We start from the raw sequence: 22372 nt of genomic DNA, 5'->3' as shown, positions 1-22372 counted from the left end.
TTCCCCTTTGCTTCTCAAAAGCTGTGGTGTCATTTGAGGTGAAGCAGTGACAGGGTCTTTCTCAGCTCTGACTTTGGAAGGCTGTGCTCACTGCAGGCCGGCTTCCCGGTGTCTCAGGGGTAAAGCATCTGCCTGCAGTGCAGGAGCTGCCCGGGATGCAGGTTCGATCCCAGGGTTGAGAAGATCCCTGGAGGAGGGCATGGCAACCCACTCCAGTATTCTTGCCTGGAGAATTCCATGGACAGAGGAGCCTGGTGGGCTGCAGTCCATGGGGTCGCAAAGAGTTGGACGCAACTGAAGCGACTTAGCACTCCCACACACTCACTGCCTTACCACCAAGGCCTCTGGGGGCTCCTGATGAGCCCTTTCTCAGGCCCTCGGAACCGTGGGGCGGGAGGGTCCTCACATGCAGAGGAGATGGAGGCGGGGGTGGGGCGGAGGTGGCTGCTGGCCCAGAGCAGACCCCAGGCTCCTCGCTGCCTGATCTGGGCCCCTACAATAGCAACCCGTCTCTTCTCTGAAGAGGTACTTCCTCTGATCCTCTGCTGCCATCCCTATTGATTGAGCAAGGTCAGGGTGCAGACATTTTTAAAAGACTCCAGGCCCAGTTTTCCTCTGCACAAAGTGTTGCTTTGTCAGTCTGTTCTAGACACAGATAGAATAAAGACCGGGCAAAAGGGCTTGATGCCAGGAAACAGACGAATATTGGCAATCACCCTTGTGAGATACTTGGGCAGGGGGGCTGAACACACTTTTATGAATTGTCAGCATCTTCCTCATTTCTTCCTTGTTTTCTCTTAAATTTTGAAAATTTCCAAATATACAGAAAACTTGAAAGAATTAAACACTTGTGTATCCTTAACCAAGATTCACTAATCTCAACATTTTGCCATATTCATATTCCTCTTTATGCATATATGCATGTTTTTTGCTGAATTATATGAAAATAATATGAAAATAAACTGCATCATTATTATGCCATTTCAGCATCCTCTAAGAACAGAGACATTCTGTAACATAATCACAATACTTTGGTTACATTTAAGAAAATTAATACTGATTCTTTATTAATTTTTAATATATTTATTTATGACTGTGCTGGGTCTTTGTTGCTGCTTGCCAGCTTTTCTCTAGTTTCGAGGTGTGGGCTTCTCATTACAGTGGTTTCTTTTGTTGCAGAGCAAACTCTAGGGCCTGTGGGCTTAGTTGCCCGGCAACATATGAAATCTTCCCAGGCCAGGGATCAAACCCGTATCCCCTGCACTGGCAGGCGTATTCTTAACCTCTGGACCTTCAGGGAAATTCAATAGTGATTCTTTTAACATGACCAGATATCTTGTCCATATTCAAAATTTCTCATTCCACCCCAGAATGTCTTGGAGAACTGCTGGGTTCCCCCCACCCCAAACAGGAGCCTTTCAAATCAAATACTGCAGTTTTTATACTCTTTTGTTATATCTTTTTCTGTCTCTTTTAATCTAGGGCCCCTCCTCCCACACACCTCCTACACGCACAGAGACATCCTCACTTTTCTACAACGACATTGATTTTTCCAATTGTTTCTCATGGTGTCATTTGATCTGTTCTTCTCTCCAAGCGAAGTCTCAAGACTTGATTTTTTTAAAATTTTAAGTTGAAATATAGTTGATGTCCAGTATTATGTTGGCTTCCCAGGTGGCTCAGTGGTAAATAATCTGCCTGCCACTGTAGGAGATGCACGAGATGAAGGAGACATGGGTTTGATCCCTGGTCAGGAAGATCCCCTGGAGGAAGGCATGGCAACTCACTCCAGCATTCTTGCCTGGAGAATCCCACGGACAGAGGAGTCTGGTGGGCTCTAGTCCCTGGGGTCGAACAGAGTCAGACTGATGTACCGACTATGCGGGCACACACAGTATTCTGTTAATTTCAGGTGCACCTTGAAGCTTAGTTTGATGCAAGGTGGACATGGTTTATCACTGCCCACCATGGGGGTGGGGGACTCTACTGTCAGCTCATCTCTAAAAGAAATGCTATATTTGTTTTACGTAACATACATAATATGTATAGGAAAAAAACTGGGAAAAAATATCCTGATATATTAGCAGTGGTGGTCATTCTCTGAGTGGTATTATTTTCCTCTTCTTCTGTACATTTTGTGAATTTGCCAAAATTATCCACATTGCTTAATAGTTGGAAAAAAACGTTAAAAGGCACAGCATTCATTGTTTTAATTTTAAAAGCAATGCAGCAATATGAGAGTTTGGAAAGTTTGCAGATAAAGCAAGGCCTGATGCCACAGGCTTAACACATAACAGTTTAGCTGCTGCTGCTGCTGCTGCTGCTAAGTCGCTTCAATCGTGTCCAACTCTGTGCGACCCCATAGACGGCAGTCCACCAGGCTCCTCTGTCCCTGGGATTCTCCAGGCAGGAACACTGAAGTGGGTTGCCATTTCCTTCTCCAATGTATGAAAGTGAAAAGTGAAAGTGAAGTCGCTCAGTCATGTCTGACCCTCAGCGACCCCATGGACTGCAGCCTACCAGGCTCCTCCGTCCATGGGATTTTCCAGGCAAGAGTACTGGAGTGGGTTGCCATTGCCTTCTCCATAACAGTTTAGAGATCTGCATAAAAAAGCTTTAATAATCTTCATAATAATTTTCATACCTTTTCAAAATATGAAAGACCTCCTCCCACCAGTGCGTTTATGTAATCATGTATTTGTTTTGGGTATAGCATCATCTGAGCACATTTTGCATGCCTGTGCTAGGCTCCAGGCTTGTTCTTTATTGACAGCTGTGTGCACCGCGTGGTGGGTGGCGTAGTTTGCCAGGAACCAGGCAGCTGGCAGAGTAGCCCTCGGAGAATTTGGTTCCCAGCCCTGCCCAGCCCACATCCCTGGAGGGGCACGTTTTTTGGTAAACATCCTTGGCGAGCTCAGCGGCCCCTCATCAGGGTGCAGCTCCAAGTGGCATCTCCATGGGAATCGGGCGCCAAGGGACCTGCCAGGAGGAGGCTCAGAGAACACTTGGGGTCGGATCACGGATGCCCCGTTTGGTGTCCTGGGGTCCTAGTGGCACAGAGCTTCTGCTGGCAAGCCCTGCCCTCCCTGGGGTGGAGGTGCTGGCCGGAGCCGCAGTAGAGGTCTTTGTATTCACCACCTGCCCCCTGCTCTCCAGGACGCCTTCCTGGCCTTCCACCGCAACCTTGATTTTGTGCGCAAGTTCATGAAGCCCCTGTTAATTGGCGAGCTGGCCCCTGAGGAGCCCAGCCAGGACCGCGGCAAGAATGTGAGTCTGACCGGATGAGGAAGGAGGGGAAGGCTGGAGTGGTGGAGGGGGGGATCACCCCAAAATGGTGAGTGTAGGGTGCTGGGTAGGAGCCTTTGTGCCCGTCCAGGGAGAACCATTGCTCGTCACCTGAGGTCAGGGAGGACTCCCCTGGCCCTGGTGAGCCCGCCTCCTCCTGTGCCAGCTTGGGTTTGCCCCCCACCCCCGCCCTTGGAGTAATTCATTCTTAGCCTCTCTACCTGTGGGGCCTCAGTGGTGCCAGGCTGGGCACAGAGGGTTTCCCTCTTGCCCAGTCGCTTGCCCTTATATCTGGACTTTCTTCCCTCTCATGCCCTGCCCCTGCCTCCTAGCTTCCCTCTTTCTCCCAGTGATACCCTCTTTCCCAGACCCACCCTTGACTCTGCCCCCCATGTGCCAGAGCACTGAGCCCTCTCCTGTCTGATAGAGTGTTCAGAACAAATGGTACATGTCAGGTAGTGGAAAACATAAGCTTTTTAATCATTTAATTTAGTTCATGTGTTTGGCCACACCACATGTGGGATCTTAGGTTCTCTTACCAGGGATCGAACCCACATCCCCAGCAGTAGAAGCATGGTCTTAACCAGTGGACCGCCAGGGAAGTCCCTAAGCTTAAAAAAAAAAAAAAAGGTATAAATTAGACATAACAAAATTTACCATTTTAACCTTTCTTAAATAAAATATTTATTTTATTTTGGCTGTGCTGGGCAGCTTGCAAGGATCTCACTTCCTTTACCAGAGATTGAATCAAGGCCCTTAACTGTGAAAGGGTGGACTCCCAACCACTAGGCAACCAGGGAATCCCCCATTTTAACTGTCTGGAAATACACAGTTCAGCGGCTTTGAGTACATTCACATTGTTGTGCAACCATCACCACCATCTGTCTGTAGAACTTTGTCATCACCCCACACTGAGATTCTGTTTCAATTAAACATTAACTACCCATCTGTCCCTCCCAACAGCTCCTGGTAAACACTATTCTTTCTATTGAAGAATCTCTTCTAGGTTCCTCATAGAAGGGGACTCATAAGTATTTGTCTCTTCATGTCTGGCTCAGTTTCACTTAGCTTAATGACTTCAGGGTTTGCTCATTAGCAGCATGTGTCATCATTTCCCTCCCTTTTGAAGGCTGTGTAATATTCCATTGTATGTAAGCACCACATTTTATTCAGCCCATTAATAGAATTTGGGTTGTTTCTGTCTTTGGCCTATTTTGAATAATGCTGCTACACGGAATGGACAGCATTTTGAGTGAAATCCTTTCTTTGCACTGAACTGGCTGTAGACAAACACACAGTTCCAAGGCTGTGCCAGGTCCAGGTAGGTGCATAGCAACAGCAGCCGTTTTAGTGCATAGCAGCTGGGCTCCTCCGGAGCTTGGGTGTGTGGATTGGTACCCCCTGGAGCAGCTGGGCGGTTGACTCCTTCCTCGTGCTCTGGCTCAACAGTCCCAGATCACCGAGGACTTCCGGGCCCTGAGGAAGACCGCTGAGGACATGAACCTGTTCAAGAGTAACCAGCTCTTCTTCCTTCTCCACCTGGCCCACATCATCGCCATGGAGAGCATCGCCTGGTTCACTCTCTTCTACTTTGGCAACGGCTGGATTCCAACCATCATTACGGCCTTCGTCCTTGCTACCTCTCAGGTGAGGCGTGACACCCTCACCTGTCACTTGAAGCCCCTGCCCCCTGCCTCCCCCAGCTGGCAGAGGCCTGGTGCCTAGGTGCCAACGCTCTGAAAGCCTCCATGGCCCTCTCTCCCCAGGCCCAGGCTGGATGGCTGCAACACGATTACGGCCACCTCTCTGTTTACAAGAAGTCCATGTGGAACCACATCGTCCACAAGTTCGTCATCGGTCACTTAAAGGTAAATGTCGGCCACCCTGGGCATCCATTCCATCAGTTAGTGGTGGGCACAGTGCCATCTCGCTTCCCTCGGAGCAGGTCGCCTCTCCGGTCAGTGTCCTGGCTGAGCTGTAGGACCTGCTAATCCTCTGCTTCTCTGAGCTTCCAAGGCCTGTCTCCTAACCACACTAGACACATAAAACCAGGGTAGTGGTTGTGAAAACAGGCACGTACTTCTTAGTTGATTACATTTGTTCCTTACCTAAGGACTTACTGATAAATTCCTTTCAATTTGGGGCCAGTAAAGAAGCAGTCTCTCTCGCTCCCTTTTTTTTTTTTTTAATTAAAGCAGAGTTGGTTTACAATGTTCTGTTAATCTCTGCTGTACAGCAAAGTGATTTAGTTATATGTGGGCTTCCTTGGTGGGCTTCCCTGGTGGCACTAGTGGTAAAGAATCCGCCTGCCAGTGCAAGAGATGTAAGAGAGGAGGGTTCGATCCCTGGTTCAGAAAGATCCCCTGAAGAAGGAAAAGGCAACCCAGCATTCTTGCGTGGAGAATCTCATGGACAGAGGGAGAAGCCTGGCAGGCTACAGTCTATAGAGTCGCAAAGAGTCGGGCATGACTGAAGCAACTTAGCATGCAAGCATATATGCATTCCTTCATTCCTTTTTCATATCCTTTTCCATTATGGATAATGAATACAGTTCCCTGTGCTACACAGTAGGTCCTTGCTGTTTATTCATTCCGTATATAATAGCTTGCACCTGAAGAAACAATTTCTCTTAATACATCGGTATGCTTCCTCCATCAGATGATGTTTTATATCTGAGACATCGTGTTTCTCTTAAGTCTTTAGATAAGGGACTTCAAACAGTGTGCTGAGCCAAAGGGCAAGAGTTGTGTAAAACCCCGAAGGGCAGGTAGCTGTCTCATCGCCCTACAGATCAGGAGGCCCACCTGCAACAGCCTTGTAGCTTGGCAAGTTTGTACAAAGACGAACTGGACTTGCCAGCGATCTCATGCTTATGTGATAGGTGTTATCTCTTTGGTTTTGGAAATAAGTCCTTGCCAAGTCTCCCTTCGAAACAGATTCTCATCCTCCTGCCCAGCCCTACCCCAGCAGCATCTAGCTGCAAAGACTCCCATCCCTCCCTACCTTGGCTTGGGAAGAGCTACGTGTCTGGGTTAAAATGTCAACCCCTGCAACCCGACAATATCCAGTCTTCCACTTGTCGGCTCTTGATCTGGTTGGGAGTGAATTACCACTGAACTGGTAACCAGTTCCTTAGCAAGCAGTTTGCCTGGCCCTGAGCCTGGAGCTGTCTGAGAACCTGGTTTCTTTCCAGAATTTCAGGGGTGAAGGATGCACATAGTAGAGCGCTTTGTTTCATTTTGTGCCCTTTTCTGTTGGAGAAAACCCTCTTCGGTGTTGGAAGTAACGTTTCACTCCAGACCCAGGTTATCCCTACACACTTAACAAAGATGGCCTTTGTCCTGTTTCCAGATTCTGAGTGGGAGCCGGGAGGGCCTGTCCCTCCTGATGTCCGTGTGTCCTTGAAGGGCTCTGGGACACAGCTCTTGTGTCAGAAGATGAGGTCAGGACAGGGGACTGGCCTTCTTTTAGAACGTTGATTTGTGAAATCTGGAGTGACAGGGTACTCAGGCTGGGAGGCTGTAGGAGGTCAAGGCCCTGGGTTCTGTTGATGGCTTCCAGCTTCCTGCTAGCTGTGCCCATGCTGTGTCCAAGCCAGTGGCACAACTGGGCAGCTCAGTCCGGGCTGCCCCAGAGCGAGGAGCATCCCAGCTTTCACAGCGTCGCTCTGGCATGTGGTGGGCACATGGCTGCAGACAAGCCTGTAGGTCCAGCTGTTCCTCTGGTCCCTTTGCTGGCATAGAAAGGAACTGACTGGGGAAGATCTTCAAGGACCCCACCAACTCGGATGTCTTAGCTCAGCCCACTGAGGGCACTGAACGAGGTGCCGGGAGCTTCAGGATGCTGGGGCCCGCTTCTTAATGTCAGCCCATGCTGCCCGTGGGATTCCCCGGGTGAGCCCTCCACCTCCCTACTATGCCTTTTCCTTTGGTCCCCATCACTTCCGGTGGCCATTTCTTCCCATGTCACTTCCGGTGGCCATTTCTTCCCATGTCACTTCCGGTGGCCATTTCTTCCCGGGGTTAACCTTGTACAGACATGGTTCTGTGAGGGTGAGCCTCTGTTTGGCATTGCACTCAGGGTGAAATGCAAACCGCTAGGCCTGGCACCATCTAGACTGCACCTGGAGATGGAAATATTTGGAACCCAGAGTCTTTCTTCAGCCTTATCTGGGGCCACCAGGGCTGGGACTAGGGTGAGGCAAGTGAGCACACAAGTGTGTGCCAGGAACCCAAAATTTAAGCGATGACAAAAAGAATCAGGAGTGAAATAAGTAGCATTTTAATGCAATATTTTAAAAGCTTTTAAATTTTATTTTGGGGTATAAGCTGACTAACAATGTTGTGATAGTTTCAGGTGGACAGCAAAGGGACTCAGCCATACATATACATGTATCCATTCTTCCCCAAAGTTCCCCTCCTATCCAGGCTGCCATGCAATTTTTTTTTTAAGTAAAATTAATGCAAAAAAAAAAAAAAATCCACAAGCAACAAAATACCAACATTTTAAATAAAGATTAGGACTTTGAGACATATTGGAATATGAAACCGAAGGACAACTTGTATCTTATGTACATGTTTTTATGTGTTTGCTCTCTCTTTTTTTTTAACTGGTTGAATTTCGTTCACCAGAACATTAAAGTAGTTGAAAGTAGTTGAAAGCTACTTAAAATTTGGAAAGGTGGTATATAAAAAGTCCCAAGATGAAGTTTAAATTTATTATTTATACTGAAACCAAATTTATTAGTATTTTACTTCAGTTTAATTAAAAATTACTTGACTGTCACTTGGTTGAGAGAGATTGTCAAACTCGGCAATTCTCTCATTTCAAAACAAGATGAGCAAAAGGGTGATAGATTTCTGAAAATATTGTTGATGAGGCTCTACTATGGCTCTGCCCAGCACTGCTGGCGCCAAGGAGGCTTTCTCTCTGCTTCTGTGACAGCCCACTCTCCCCTTCCCCCAAGGCCGTCACCCGGCCTCTGTCAGAAAAGGGACCCTTGCTCTGTCTGCCCCCTCCTACCCAATATGCTGCCCAAGGGCAGACCTTCTGAGTGGCCTCCCAAAACTTTTACAGCTCCGTCAGCGTATCCCAGTGTGGAGTGAGACCCCCCAACCCCCGTGTGGAGTGGAGACCCCCCAACTCCATTGTGGGGTGAAGCCCCCCTCAGTGTGGAGTGAGGCCCCCTACCCATGTGGAGTGGGGCCCCCCTACCCCAGTGTGGAGGGAGGCCCTACTCTCCCTTGGTAGACAATGGCTGGCCTCCTTCCCTGCTCCATCCCTAGGACAGGCATCTTTGAATCATGGCTCCAAGGCAGGCAGGGCTGCCCTGTCCCAGGAATGGTATGTAAAGTTGGGCCTAGTGAAGAAGAACGGAAGAGAATCAGCAGAGAAGAGCACCATCAAAAACTATTTCATCATTACACCCCATGCCAAGTTCGGGGGTGGCCCCACCTTGCCACATCGCATCCTTATGGTGCTCACAGCCCATCTTTCTTTCCTCCAGTTACTCATTCAACAAACATCTCTTGGGTGGTGTATTCTAAACCTCATGTTTCACATACCTTGCTCCTTAATTCCTTTGTGCCAGGGACTCCATTGTGCTTTTCCTAGGACCTTGGCTCCTTTTGGCTAGAAAGACCAATGTATCATCTCATTTCCCAATCCTCTAAACTCTCATTTGCTGTTATTTTTTATTTTTGCTCTGTTGGGTTTGGAGGCCCAGGGACCTGAGGTCATTGCAAAGGCCACAGCTGCTCAGAGCTGTTCCCACCCACGGCCCTTAGGGTCCGGAGACTGTGTTTGTACCCAAACATCTTCCAAGTAAAATGTTTGTTTTTGCAATTAGGCCTTTTTGTAGATGGCCAGACCCTAGGCCAAAGCATTGATTGATCCAGCAGCTGTTCACCCGTGAAACCCTCATGCTGACGAGTCAGAGTTTTGTTTCCTTCTTTGTATGCCTGGGTGACTCCATGGAGGGACATGCCCTCAAAATACGTCCGGAGTTGGAGCTGGTGAGACAGAAATTCATGGCCTTGAAAGAAATACTCATGTAATGCTTCTTGTCTCCTAGAGTCATAATTTTATTATGACTTTTATTACAATTTTTTGTTATTTTTGGCCACATTGTGTGGCTTGTGGGATCTTAGTTCCCTGTCCAGGGACTGAAGCTAGGCCCTCGGCGGTGAAAGCTTGGAACTCTAATCCCTGGACTGCCAGGGAATTCCCTGGGATTATCGTTTGCCTGTTAGAACCAGAAAGCGCTTACCTGCTTGTGCTGGTGATTGTTTATTAAGCTCCCCCAAGCATTTTGGATATGGTGTGACTCACCCACATGACTCAGCGGTCACCTCTTAGTGCAGTGGCACATCTGGCTGTGGGGCTGTCTCTTGCCAGCTACTCTCTGGGCCCTCTGAGAGCAGGAGCCGTTTGTGGTCTTCATTTTTTTTTTTGTTTTGTTTTAAGCTTTCTTGATCTAATTTACAAGCTCTACAGTTTGCCCATTTACATGTGCAAATCAATGACTTGTAGTATATTCACAGATTTGTGCACCCTCCATCACAATCCGTTTTGGAACATCTTTATCACCCCCAAAAGAAACCCCACACCACTTAGCCATCACTTCCAAACCCCTCATCCCAACCCTGGAACTGGGTAACCACTCATCTTTCTGTCCAAGGATTTCCCCAATGCTAGATATTTCATACAAATGGAATCACAGGACGTTGTGAATAGACTGCTTTGAGGCTGTTTCTTTCACTTAGCATCGTCCTTTCCAGGTCCATCCATGTTGTGGTGTGTCAGTGCGTCACACCTTTTTATGGCATGGCCACACAAGATTCCATTTGGATCTGCCACAGTGTGTATCCACTCTTCAGTGCATGGACCTTTGGGTTGTTTGCGCCTTTTTGGTTATTTTAAATAATGCTGCTGGGAATGTTTGTGTACAGGTTTTTGTGTGGCCGTGTTTTCGTTTCTTTTGGGTACACATACCTAAGGGTGCAGTGCTGGGTCCGTGTGGTAAGGACTACTTCTTACTGTTCCCCAAATGGAAGTGTTCCCCTCTGCACAACAGGCGCAGATGAGAGACAAGCAGAGGATGAGGGGTGTTAGCCTCACCCCTGGGACTGGCAGACACCTGAGGCCCCCCACGTGTGCTGAAGCACTTGCTTCTCCGTCCATCACCAGCACCGTCTTATGATCAGGGAGACAGGCCTGGAAGGGTGGAGTAAGCTGGCTCCATGCAGAAGTCCTGGCTGAGGGGCTGCCCAGCACTCTGGACTCAGCATTGGCAGAGTCAATTTCTGACTTTTGGGACCTGAGTATTGCACCTGCTAGGAACTGGTCCCAAGATGTGCGGGTCATGGGCAACCCCCCCCCCCTCAGCCCCCACTGCCAGGATTGCCCTGCTCATCCCTGTTCCTCCCCCTGACAGGGTGCCTCTGCCAACTGGTGGAACCATCGCCACTTCCAGCACCATGCCAAACCCAACATCTTCCACAAGGATCCAGATGTGAACATGCTGCACGTGTTTGTCCTGGGCGAGTGGCAGCCCATTGAGGTACGATGAAGGGGACGGGGTGGGCACGGGAGTGTTTGGCTCACACAGTAATCGGGAGGGACCGTAGGGTGCAGAGTCACACACACACATCTGTGTCTGATATTTACACAGAAACCTTTCCTGGACACCCTGAGTAATTCCAGCTGGAATTTCTGTGGAATGGCCTCCCGGTTAAATAACGAAGGCAGCTCCTTATCAGAGTGTTAGGTCTGGTTCCACCTGCTTCACCACAGATGCGAAGTGAGGCTCAGCAGGAGGAGGGCACGTGGTCAGGGTTACATCGTTTAGTGACTGTTCTAGGATGAGGCTCCGGATCTGACAACTGAGCCATTTCCTTCCACTCCATCACACTGCCTTGTCTTTATTTTATTTATGTAATTAACTAATTTAATATATATATTTTTTAATGTGGGCCATTTTTAAAGTCTTTATCTGTTAGAATATCATTTCTGTTTTTTATGTTTTGGTTTTTTGGCCACAAAGCATCTAGAATCTTAGCTCCTGGACCAGGAATCAAAACTTCACCCCCTACACTGCAAGGCAAAGTCTTTTTTTTTTTTTTAATTTTTGGTTGTGTTGGGTCTTTGTTGGTGCACACTGGCTTTCTCTGGTTCCGGTGCAAGGGCTTACTCTCTCTCTAGCCGTGGTGCAAGGGCTTCTCAATGCGGTGGCTTCTCTTGTCGTGGGCATGGGCTGTAGAGCGCGGGCTTCAGTAGTTACAGCACGTGGGCTCAGTCGCTCCATGGCGTGTGGGTCCCTTCTCAGACCAGGGATCAAACCCATGTCCCTTGCATTGGCAAGTGGGTTCCCAATCCCTGGACACCAGGAAAGTCCCTGCCTTGTTTTTAATATTAGTTGATTTTTTTATTATAAGTATAGACATACCTGTTGTAAGCATTTAAATAATAACAGTAATTGACCAGACTGAGAAGTGAGCCGCCTGTCATCTCTCCCATCCCCGCTGTGCCTCCAGTTGTCATGCCCCTGACATTGGTGACCACTGTTGGTGTCAGCATTGGTGACCACTGTTGACAACAGTCTCTAATCCTTCCAGGTGGTGTGTGAAGAAACATAGACACACATATCTTTTTTAAAAACAAAAATCCAAACTTAGATAGTTTTCCTGCAACTGGCTTCTTCACCCAATGTGGGCCTCTTTGCTGGAGTCCAAGTGCATTGGCCTCATCTGGGGCTGTCCAGTCCTCTGCTGTGTTTCTAAGACAGGAAAATTTGGTGTTGCTGAGTCTTTGAATAAAGCCATGCCCAATGCATTTAAAGAATTTAAAGACGCTCCTCATTTTTTTTTTTTAAGTAGTGCTTCTGGGTGGAAAAAAAAATGTTATAGAAGATTTACTTTTCTGAAATACATTGATGATGTAAACCAAAGTTTAGAAGATCCCTCTTGCTTTTATGTAGATCTGAAGTGTGACCAAACTGTGCACAGAGCAGGGGCCCAATAAGCATTTGCCGAGAGAGGCACGTTTACCCTCCATGAGGAGCAGTGTCTTGAACTGGTTGTATTCCCAGCAGTGTTGGCATCCAAGGCTTCAAAGAGGAAGAGGAGGGAGACTTTTCCCTCAACTCTGGTTGGTACCCCACTCCTCCCATCTCATATCTGCCCAACAGAATATTTGAGAGAAACATAAGTTTTCTGTGACATTGTCAGTTCAGAGGAAATTAGCCAAACTTTGGTTCTTTGGGCGTGTGAAGCCTCTCTGGCTGGCCAAGGACTTTTTTGCTGTTCTTCAGCTGCTAAGTCGTGTCCAGCTCTTTGCACCGCATGGAGTGCAGCGCACCAGGCTTCCCTGTCCTTCACTATCTCCCGGAGTCTGCTCAGACTCGTGTCCATTGAGTCAGTGATGCTTTCTAACCATCTCATCCTCTGCTATCCCCCTTCTCCTTTTGTCTTCAATCTTTCTCAGTATCAGAGTCTTTTCCAATGAGTCAGCCCTTCATATCAGGTGGCTTCACATCAGTATTGGAGCTTCAGCTTCAGCATCAGTCCTTCCGATGAATATTCAGGGTTGATTTCCTTTAGGATTGACTGATTTGATCTTGCAGTCCAAGGGACTCTCACGAGTTTTCTCAAGTGCGAGGATTTTCTTTGCCAAAATACACGCTTGCATTTTCCTTCTTGCAATGAGTTTGCTCGCTTTGAGGTGTCCAGATAGTAGGCCTGATTAAGTGGAGTCAGTCCACTTATGTATTTATCATTAAGTGATAAAAAGACAAAGCCTTCCCTTTCTAGTTGGGGAGGCTTCGTGTTGTAGAGCTGTTGACTGGCTTGACAAGTGCTCTCTGTGTTCCTGACAATAAAACCTAGTCTCACCAGCGATGCTGCCAAGGCGTCTCTTTCTGTGTGGTGGCTGTGAAACTCCTTCCAGCGTCTCTCTCCCTGGACGCCTCTCAAGTGCCAACTTTTGGGAGGTGCAGTGGAAGTTTGGGGGATCTGGCCACCCTGTTGCCATTGATGTAAGGCCGTGACCATAGCTCCATGAAACCCTCTGTCACATACTCGGGAAGAGGCCAGTTGTTCCTGGATTCCTAGTGTTGCCAGGACCATGCTGCTTGGAAGGAATCTTTATTTTATGCTTAGAAAGTGTTTCAACAGATTTTTAGTGTTTTATGGTTTCACTTTTCTTTTTAAAGATTTTTTTTTTTTTTTTTTTTTTTTTTTTTTAAGAATATGGGCCATTTTTAAAAGTCTCTATTGAATTTGTTACAATATTTCTTCTGTTTTATGTTTTTTTGGCCATGAGGCCTGTGGGATCTTAGTTCCCTGACCAGGAATCAAGCCCACACCCCCCTGCATTAAAAGATGAAGTGTTAGCCACTGGACCACCAGGCAAATCCCCAAACCTTTCTTTTATGCTTAGAAAGTTCTTCATATATTTTCAGTGCTTTATGGTTTCACTTTTTTGGGGGCCCTGTGGCAGGTGGGATGGACCACCAGGAAAGTCCTTAGGTTCTCTTTTGAATGCTTTACTTTGGCCACATGAGGCTTGGCTAAGATGATGGTCTACCTCCATAACTTGCAGGAGTCAGCCAGTTTTTCTGGTTTCCCCTTCCCGGCTCATGTTGCCCCTGATGAGGGGTGAGGTGTCCTCTCTTGAAGCCCAGCGCCTGGTCTGGACTGAGTTCCGATGCAGGACACTGTCTGGGTGACTTGGGCATCCATGGCTCCTTATAGCTCACTGAGAACTTATCGTGGACTGACTTGCCCCTTCCAGAAAAAATTTACATCTTTACATTCAGTCTTTCCATCCAGAAATATGACATCTTTCTCCATTTACACTTGAGTCTTTTTTAAAACCTCTTAGAAAGGTTTTCCTCTTCTTTGTATGTCTTGTGGCCGTATTTCTTTCAACTGAATCCTAGATAACGTCTGTATTTTGTCATGACGATAGGGGTTTCTGTGGTATTCAGGAAAGCTGTTGCCATTTGGTGAGTTATCTCATGTCCAACTAGGGTCCACCGATGTGTGCTTGCGGTTCTAGTTGTTTTTCAGCTGATTCTTTTGAATTTCCTGGGTAGACAATCATATTTTTGGAAAATAGTGAAAATTTAGACACTTTCTAATAGCTCTCCACCCTTATCTCTGGTTTGGGCTTTATGACGTTACTGGAACTTCAGAACAGAATTGAATAGTGGTGATGTCGGGAGTAGTCGTGTTTTTGCTCCCCGCCGCCCACTTTTTTTTTTTTGCTGTATTGTGGAGGAGAACCATGAGGCCATCAGCCCTGGAGCTCTGTAAATGGATTCTCAGAAGCCAGGAGTGTTTTCGCCTGCCTCTGGGCCTGAGAACCTGCTTTTCTGACCCCATGGGAGGCTCTCCCTGCCTCATGGCCTGTCAGCAGCTGACCCTCCAGACTACCTTTGCTAACAGGCCAAGTATTCCCTTGGAGCAGCCGGGGCCCTCGGGCTGGAGTCTTGCCATTCCTCGCATGCCTGCCGTGGCCCGCTCCTCGTTTCTCTGCCTGTGAGTCTGCACTTTCCCAGAGGCAGGCAGGGCTCTCCAGCTGCCCCCCTCCCCCAGCCCTGAATGGACAAGGCAGGCCCTTGTCGTTGCTCAGACATTTTGTTCCAAGGCTGAAAAGTCCCCTGTACATGCCCCTGGCACCCCCTCAGCCCGTAATCCAAGCCGGGCCTCGTGGTCTGGGGGAGGCGGAGCACCAGGGTGTCAGCTGGCCGGGGCCCCAGGGTCGTGGGCCTCAGGGAAGCCAGGCCGCCAGGGCTCCCCATGCCTATGCCTCTGACCTGCGTCCCTTTCAGCCTCAGCTTGCTGCTGCTGCTGCTAAGTCACTTCAGTCGTGTCCAACTCTGTGCGACCCCATAGCCGGCAGCCCACCAGGCTCCTCTGTCCCTGGGATTCTCCAGGCAAGAACACTGGACTGGGTTGCCATTTCCTTCTCCAATGTGTGAAAGTGAAAAGTGAAAATGAAGTCACTCAGTCATGTCTGACTCCTAGCGACCTGGTGGACTGCAGCCTACCTCCGTCCATGGGATTTTTCCAGGCAAGAGTACTGGAGTAGGGTGCCATTGCCTTCTCCGCAGCCTCAGCTTGACGACATGTCAAAGTGGGTCCTGCATGTGCCACCGCACCTCAGGGTCTGGACACGATAAACCATCCGGACCCTCGCCCGCAGCTTGAGTCTGCATCTCCCCTGTGACCACCCCAGAGCCCAGGCTTTCTTCCTGTGTATAGTGATGAGGACTCTGCTGCAGGGGAAAGGAGTGCAGCCCCCCTCCCACCCCGAGCCTGCAGGCCCCCCTGGGGAGGAAGGCTGACTCTTGCTTAGTCCCTGGGTCCAACACCGTGGTGAGCACCACGTGTGGGGCATCATTTAATCCTTGCTTAACCATGAGGCAGGGGCTCTCATCAAGCCCATTTTATAGATGGGACAGCCAAGGCTGAGAGACGTGAAATAACTGGCTCAAGGCTACAGCTAGAAAAAGCAGTGCCACCATCCAAACCCTGGCTGAATGACTCCCAGCCAGGGCTTCCAGGTCTGCAGGGCCCTGCCCGGGGCCACCACCTGCTGGACACTAGGGGCCTGTGTTTCTTGGATCCTTCCAGCTTCCTAATGTATTATCCTCCGAGGGCTTCTTATCCTAAGACACCTCTCCCCTCCCTTCCCTACGCCCATGGCAGACAACCGAGGGCTGCAGAGAGCTGAGCGTGGGAAAGTCAAGAAACCAGGTTGGCCCACGCCTCACTTGGCATCCCCGAATCTCCGCTGTGCTTGCTGGTTTTCAGAGGGGAAGCTAGCGCCCTGGGTCAGCCTCACGCTGACAGGCGATCTTGCAGTCCCCCTAACTGAGGTCATCAGGATGGGATCAGACACCCTGTGACAGTCTGTGTGTCGCGGCACACAGGCGCCTGTGCATCCGTGACCTGCCTTCTAAGGGGCTTTTGTTGCCCCGTCATCCACTGGCCCTCAACAGCTCTAAGGAGTACCCATAACGAACCCAAATCTCACGGCAGGGGAGGGGGGCTGCAAAGCAATTTGCTCAAATAACAAATTGCTTCCAAATCTGGAGCCCCCCACCCCAAAGCTGGCGCCCTCAGGGGTGGGCAGAGGGGCCAGCCGCTGCCTGGGGGCAGGGCAGTCTAGGGCCTTGAAGGGGTGCACGCAGGAGCCGGCAGTGCTGACTGGCCAGGGAGCATTAGCCAGGGAACATTAGCCCGGTAATCTCGTGTCACCCCCTACAGGGCACCACGGATCAGTGCAGACGGGGTGCTTGCTATGCGAACGCAGCTTCAAACCAGCTCCCCAGGTGTGCCCACTGCCAAGTCCCTCTGTGACCCTCTGCCACCCTATCCTGCCCCTAGTGCTCGCTCCCAGAATAGAGCTGAGCCAGCCTGAGGTTCCTTTGGGCCTGGGGCTGTCCCTCAGGGCAACCTGTGGGGCAGAGGGGTGGTGAGGAGGGCACCTGTCAGGGCCGGAGAAGCCTGCAAAGTCGGGGCCTGTTTCCTGGCTTCTGGGCGGGAAAGCAGGACCCCGGGGGGAGCGGGGGGACTGTTCTGTGAGGCACACGCTCCCCAGAACCCAGACCACCAGACCACTCACTTAGGGGGGTGCCTCTAATCCCTCCCTCCCCTGCAACGTTGTCCAGGACTGTGTCTGGGGTGCCCTGACTGGGATCTCTCCAAGCCCTGCCTCCATCTTTTTTTTTTTAATATATATGAGAGGCAAGATTGGTAGAAAGAAAAGTTCCCTTTATTTCAGAGGCTGGCAGCCTAGGGGGTGGGGTGCAGAGGGCAGACTCCTGTCCAAAGGCTGACTCCTCCCGAATGATAATCAGTAGGCTGAAGCTTTTAAATTTTGTTTATTTATATTTGGCGGGGCTGGGTCTTCGTTGCTGTGCACGGGCTTTCTCTAGTTGTGGTGAGCAGGGGCTACTCTCTGTTTGGGGTGCAAGGGCTTCTCATTCCGGTGACTTCTCTTGTTGCTGCTCGAAGACTCTAGGCACATGGGCTTCAGTAGTTATGGCACACGGGCTTAATTGCCCTGATGCATGTGGGATCTTAGTTCCCCGACCAGGGATTGAACCCACATCCCCTGCATTGGCAGGTGGATTCATAACCACTGGACCACCAGCCTCAGTCTTAATGACAGCCTTCATGCAGGATTTGTGCATTCTGGGGATTGGGTGAGACCCCTGCCAAGGCACAGGCCACATGGACCAAACAGATAGATTCTGATGGTGCTTCGGTGGCATGCCAGCCCCGTGGTCACTGGTGCCAAGATGAATGCCCTGGGGACAGACTTGGCTCTGCTGTCACCCAGGGCTTCTCACCCATGGGCCCTCCCTGTGATGCTGGCGCTTACTCCATCTCTGTGTTCTCACCTGCAGAACGGGAGCATTGGCCCAGAGGACATCCAGGGTTTCTCCCTCTGTAACATGCTTTGATCTCCTGGCTGCAATAAGCAGGAGTGGACATCATGCGATGAGGGTAGCACCAACCTTTGGAACTGGGGGTGGGACGTGGGGCGCAGGTGAAGAGCCGTGTCCCAGGGGTCAGCCCCTGGCATTCATGCCCGTGTTCTCATTGACTCCTCTTAGCTATCAGTGATTTGGATGCCAAGCAGGGCTCAGGCAGGCTAAGTGACCTGTGCAGGGTCTCAGCTGGTGAGAGGCAGAGCAGTCCCCCAGCATTGCAGGCAAGAGCAGGTCCTCCTCTGTGAGCAGCATCTTTTGGTCTCATTCCCCAAGGAGCAGGGTGGGCTGGTCCTCGGGGGGCTGGACTTTGGAATTAAGGGGCTTGCAGGGACCCTGTGGGGCCATAGGTCTCCCCACCCCCACTCCCACCCTGGCTCACACTCGCTTTGTACAGTGAGGATGTCCACACCCCAGCCAGACCTCTCAGCCCTCCTGACTGGCATACCTGGGCATCAGCGTGCCCGGGGTAAGACCAGGTGACCAGGTGTGTCCTGAAGAGTGCGTGTGGTGACTCCCCCTGGCCTGGAACCTCAAGTGTCAAGTCTCAGCCTGGAAACTGCAGGCGGCTTGAGGGACTAGATGCTTGACCTGGTGACTGGTAACAATTTCCCGAGCCCATACCTGGGTTCTCCCAGCCATTGAGGGCTCCAGGGAGCTCCTCAGGGGACCCCAGGGGCTTTTCTCTCTCCAAAAGGGTACAAGCTGGCCAAGGAGCTCCGAGTGCCTCTGCACACCACCCCCCCACCCCAGTTCCTTGTTCCGTGGTGCATTCATTCAACAAACATTGATTTGCTGCCTGTCTCATGGGCTCTGTGTCCGCTTTCTTGGGTTCAGAGCCCGCTTCTTGTGTGGCCGTGGGCAGTGACTTGACTCCGAGCTTCAGCTTTGGAAGCACCAGCTCGTAGAGGAGCGCCTGAGCTGAGAGGCCGGCTTGGGATTGGTGCGCCCAGTGAGGGCTGAGGAAGTGTTGGCCGGAGCAACCGGGAGCCGAGAGGGGCCCAGGGTGCAGAGGGACAGAAAGCCTCCCTGGGCGGGAGGAACAGGGACTGCAGAGCAGGTGGAGCAGAGCATGGTGGAGGGGGGGTCCGAGGGGTGCTGGGGGCTCACAGTCTCTGCTTCTCTCCTCAGTACGGCAAGAAGAAGCTGAAATACCTGCCTTACAACCACCAGCATGAGTACTTCTTCCTGAGTGAGTGCCGGGGCGCCCCACAACCCCGACCTCCTTCCCACCCCTGTGTGGCCGTCCATCCCCGCTCCCACCTGACACCCTTCCAGACCCAGAAAGTGACACCAAAGCTGTCAGAGCAACAACAGCCACAAACCCATCCTGGCCCGTGATACACAGAAGGGACACCGGCCCAGACACCCAGATGCCACACTCGGGCTTCCAGTGCCAGCGGGTACTCCCAGCCCCCTTCTCAGGGTGCCAGGGTTCCGGTCTCCTCTGCCCGGGAGCTACAGAGCTGGCACCACATCCTGGCTTCTGCCCCCTGGTTCCTCCCCATCTTCCAGCCCCGCCAGGTGGGACAGGCCGCTCCAAGCCCCTCCGCTCTCTCTTGCAGTCGGGCCGCCGCTGCTCATCCCTTTGTATTTCCAGTACCAGATCATCATGACTATGATCGTTCGCAAGGACTGGGTGGTGAGTCCAGGGGACCCAGGAGTGTGGGGAGGAGGGCGACTAGACCCTGGGGTGGCCCACATCCCCGGGCATCTCCTCCCGGGGTGACTACCTTGTCACTCTCAGGAAGGGACTTGCTCTGAGGCCAGCAGGAGCCAGCGAAGCCATAGCACCCCAGCCCGAACGATCCCGCCACGCAGGGCGTCCACTGGGAGAGCCCCTGCCTTGGCAGAGCCCTTCAGAAAGTTCCTGAAGGCTGAGTGATGAGTCACATGCAGTCCACCCATCCAAGGCTCCAGCCATCACCCTCCTGAGTCCCCGTGAGGCCCCTAAGACCCAGTGGACCAGGTCACACTGCTCTCCAGTTGGTAAATGGAGAGCAGCCTGGCACTTAGTTTGCTAAATCTGCGTGAGAACGTGCCGCAGGCACTTCTGTTAAACGACAGGATCGTATAGTCTCACAGCTCTGGAGACTAGAGTCCAAGATCAAGGAGTCTGCAGGGTTGGCCCTTCTGGGGGCTGTGAGAAATGGTTTGGGCTGGCCTCTGTCTGTGACTCATGGATGGCCAACATCTTCTCCATGGGTGTTTCTGCCTCCGGGTTTCCCCTCTGTCTTAGGACACCAGTCATGGATCAGGGCCCTCCCTAATGACTGCGTCTTCACTAATGACATCTACAAGCACACTGTCTCCAAATAAGGTCCCACTGTGAGGTCCCGGGGATGAAGAGTCATTTTAGGGGACACGATCCCGCCCATCACTCCAGAGAGAGAAGGGGACCCTGGAGAGGGACGGTCCTTGGCTTGATGTAGACATGCAGGTGTGGTTCTCAGAAGAGGACAATATGCCTGTGATGGGAGGCCCTGGGGGAGGTGGTCGCCCTGGGCAGAACCTGCTTTTGGCAGAACAGGATTTAATGGGACTGGGAGTGGGACAGGGACAGGGACAAGACCCGTGCCTTCCAGATGAAGCGGACACTTAGTCGGTATCGCTGGTCTTTTTTTGTTTTATAAAACCTAGTTTCATAAGTGAAGATAGTGAAACTCTGAGAGTTTGGGGCTTGCCCAAGATGACACCAAGGGGTGGATCAGGCACGAGAACTTCCCAGTGCCACCGCCTGGACTCACCCCACTCCCACACCCTAGACACTTCTCTCTCAGTAACAGGCCCTCGTGTTTGTATAGCAATTGAAGGACTTCAAAGTACTTTGTCTTACATGCTTCCCTTGGTGTTATTGGCAGAGGTGCCTGTTGATTCTGCTAAGAGGGCCAGCCTGGAACTCGGGAGCAGGTTGGGGTTGTTTGGGGAAGAGGAGGGATTTGGAAGTCCCTGCCAGCCCTGTGCTGGTGAAACCTGTACTACACGCTTGTAGGGCATGCTTTTTATCAGTACCCGCTGTGCTCCAGGGACAGTTAGGCACTGCCACCCATGGTGAAAGTCATTCAGTCGTGTCCGACTTTTTGCAGCCCCATGGACTATACAGTCCATGGAATTCTCCAGGCCAAAATACTGGAGTGGGTAGCCTTTCCCTTCTCCAAGGCATCTTTCCAACCCAGGGATCAAACCCAGGTCTCCCGCATTGCAGGCGGATTCTTTACCAGCTGAGCCACAAGAGAAGCCCAAGAATACTGGAGTGGGTAGCCTATCCCTTCTCCAGCGGATCTTCCTGACCCAGAAATTGACCTGGGGTTTCCTGCATTGCAGGTGGATTCTTTACCAGTTGAGCAATCAGGGAAGCCCTGTCTTGCCATTAAGGCGCATCCAGGCCGGAGGGAAGGAGTTTCTGGGTCAGTGAGGAGGTGGGACTTGGAGCCCAGCTCTAGCTCTCCTGCCCCTGTGGTGACTGTTGAGCCCTGGGAGGAGTCATAGTGGAAGAGAACAGCGCTGCTCAGGATACTAATCTGCTTTCATGGCAGACACCTGACATGAATATTTAATCTCTTTTTTTAAAATTTCCACTGTGTGTGTTCCCTGAAGGACAAAGCATGAAATAGGCACAGTGGGAAAGGGAATCAGACTTTATACCTGAACTGGCTAAGGTGGCCCAGCCAGGGACATTTGATCAGGCCCCTGAGGCAGGGCTCTCTTGCCAGGGAGTAGGGTTCAAGCTTGGGCTTCTAGTGCACAACAGTAGCTGACTGTAACCAGGCTTAGCGCCAGGCGAAAGTGCACCCCTCAGAGGCCCGCGTGGCAGAGGCCTGCCCAGTGCTGTGGTTTTCTGATTCACGGTAACTGTGAGCTTAGGTGCCAAGTGCAGCTGTGACCTGGGGTGGTGGTCCTCAGTGGGAGCAGTTCTGTTGAGCCACTGGCAGCATCGGGGAGAATTTGGGGATTTTTTTGGCCGCACCTCACAGCATGCAGGATCTTAGTTTCCTGATTAGGGATCGAACCCGGGCCGGCTGCCATTGGAAGCACAAAGTCTTAACCACTTAAGCTGCCAGGGAAGTCCAGGGAGACATTTTTGATTGTCACAATTCAGGGGGGATGGAGGGTACCTGGCCCCTAGTGGGCACCATGCCATGCCCGGGACAGCTCCCCCAACCCCCACCCCCCGCACTGCTGAGAACTGTCCAGCTCCAAAGGCCAACCAGCAGTGCCAGTGGCTACATCCTGGGGCTGCCCCCAGGCCTCAACTTCCTGGAGGTCCGTTGCATCTGATCCCAGTATCCACTCCTTGAAATTCTCCCTGTCAGCTTCCAAGTCCAGCCTCTACTGGTTCTCCTCCACCTCTGTCTCCCTGCACCTCCTTTATCCCTTCACCCCTGACCCCAGTGGCCCATGGTCATGTATCATTTCGCACCACAGTTAATAAGCACACACCTCCATTAATATATGTGTACATACCACTGCACTCGTACACGCAGAAAAGGAAATAAAATGAATGTGATGAAAAGTAGAAACAGAATAAAATATTGGCTTCCCCCACCCCCTTAATGGCTCCCCCGGTGGGTCCGATGGGAAAAG

The 22372-nt window shown here is 51.0% G+C and overlaps 1 protein-coding gene across 1 annotated transcript in view; it reads left to right on the top strand.

The window, feature by feature from the left end:
* The window catches only part of FADS2 (fatty acid desaturase 2), a 37619-nt gene that overhangs the window by 9171 nt on the left and 6076 nt on the right, over positions 1–22372 (top strand). Inside the window, exons 2-7 of the mRNA XM_010854037.1 lie at positions 3157–3267; positions 4735–4932; positions 5052–5153; positions 10721–10846; positions 18920–18980; positions 19354–19430. Of these exons, the coding sequence (XP_010852339.1) occupies positions 3157–3267; positions 4735–4932; positions 5052–5153; positions 10721–10846; positions 18920–18980; positions 19354–19430 (675 nt within the window). The remainder of the gene's footprint in view (positions 1–3156; positions 3268–4734; positions 4933–5051; positions 5154–10720; positions 10847–18919; positions 18981–19353; positions 19431–22372) is intronic.

The sequence above is a fragment of the Bison bison genome, unplaced genomic scaffold, assembly GCF_000754665.1.
Source record: "Bison bison bison isolate TAMUID 2011002044 unplaced genomic scaffold, Bison_UMD1.0 scf7180017864334, whole genome shotgun sequence".
Lineage (NCBI taxonomy): Eukaryota > Metazoa > Chordata > Mammalia > Artiodactyla > Bovidae > Bison > Bison bison.
The sequence above is the reverse complement of the archived record's forward strand: the minus strand, read 5'-3'. Positions and strand labels throughout refer to the sequence as shown.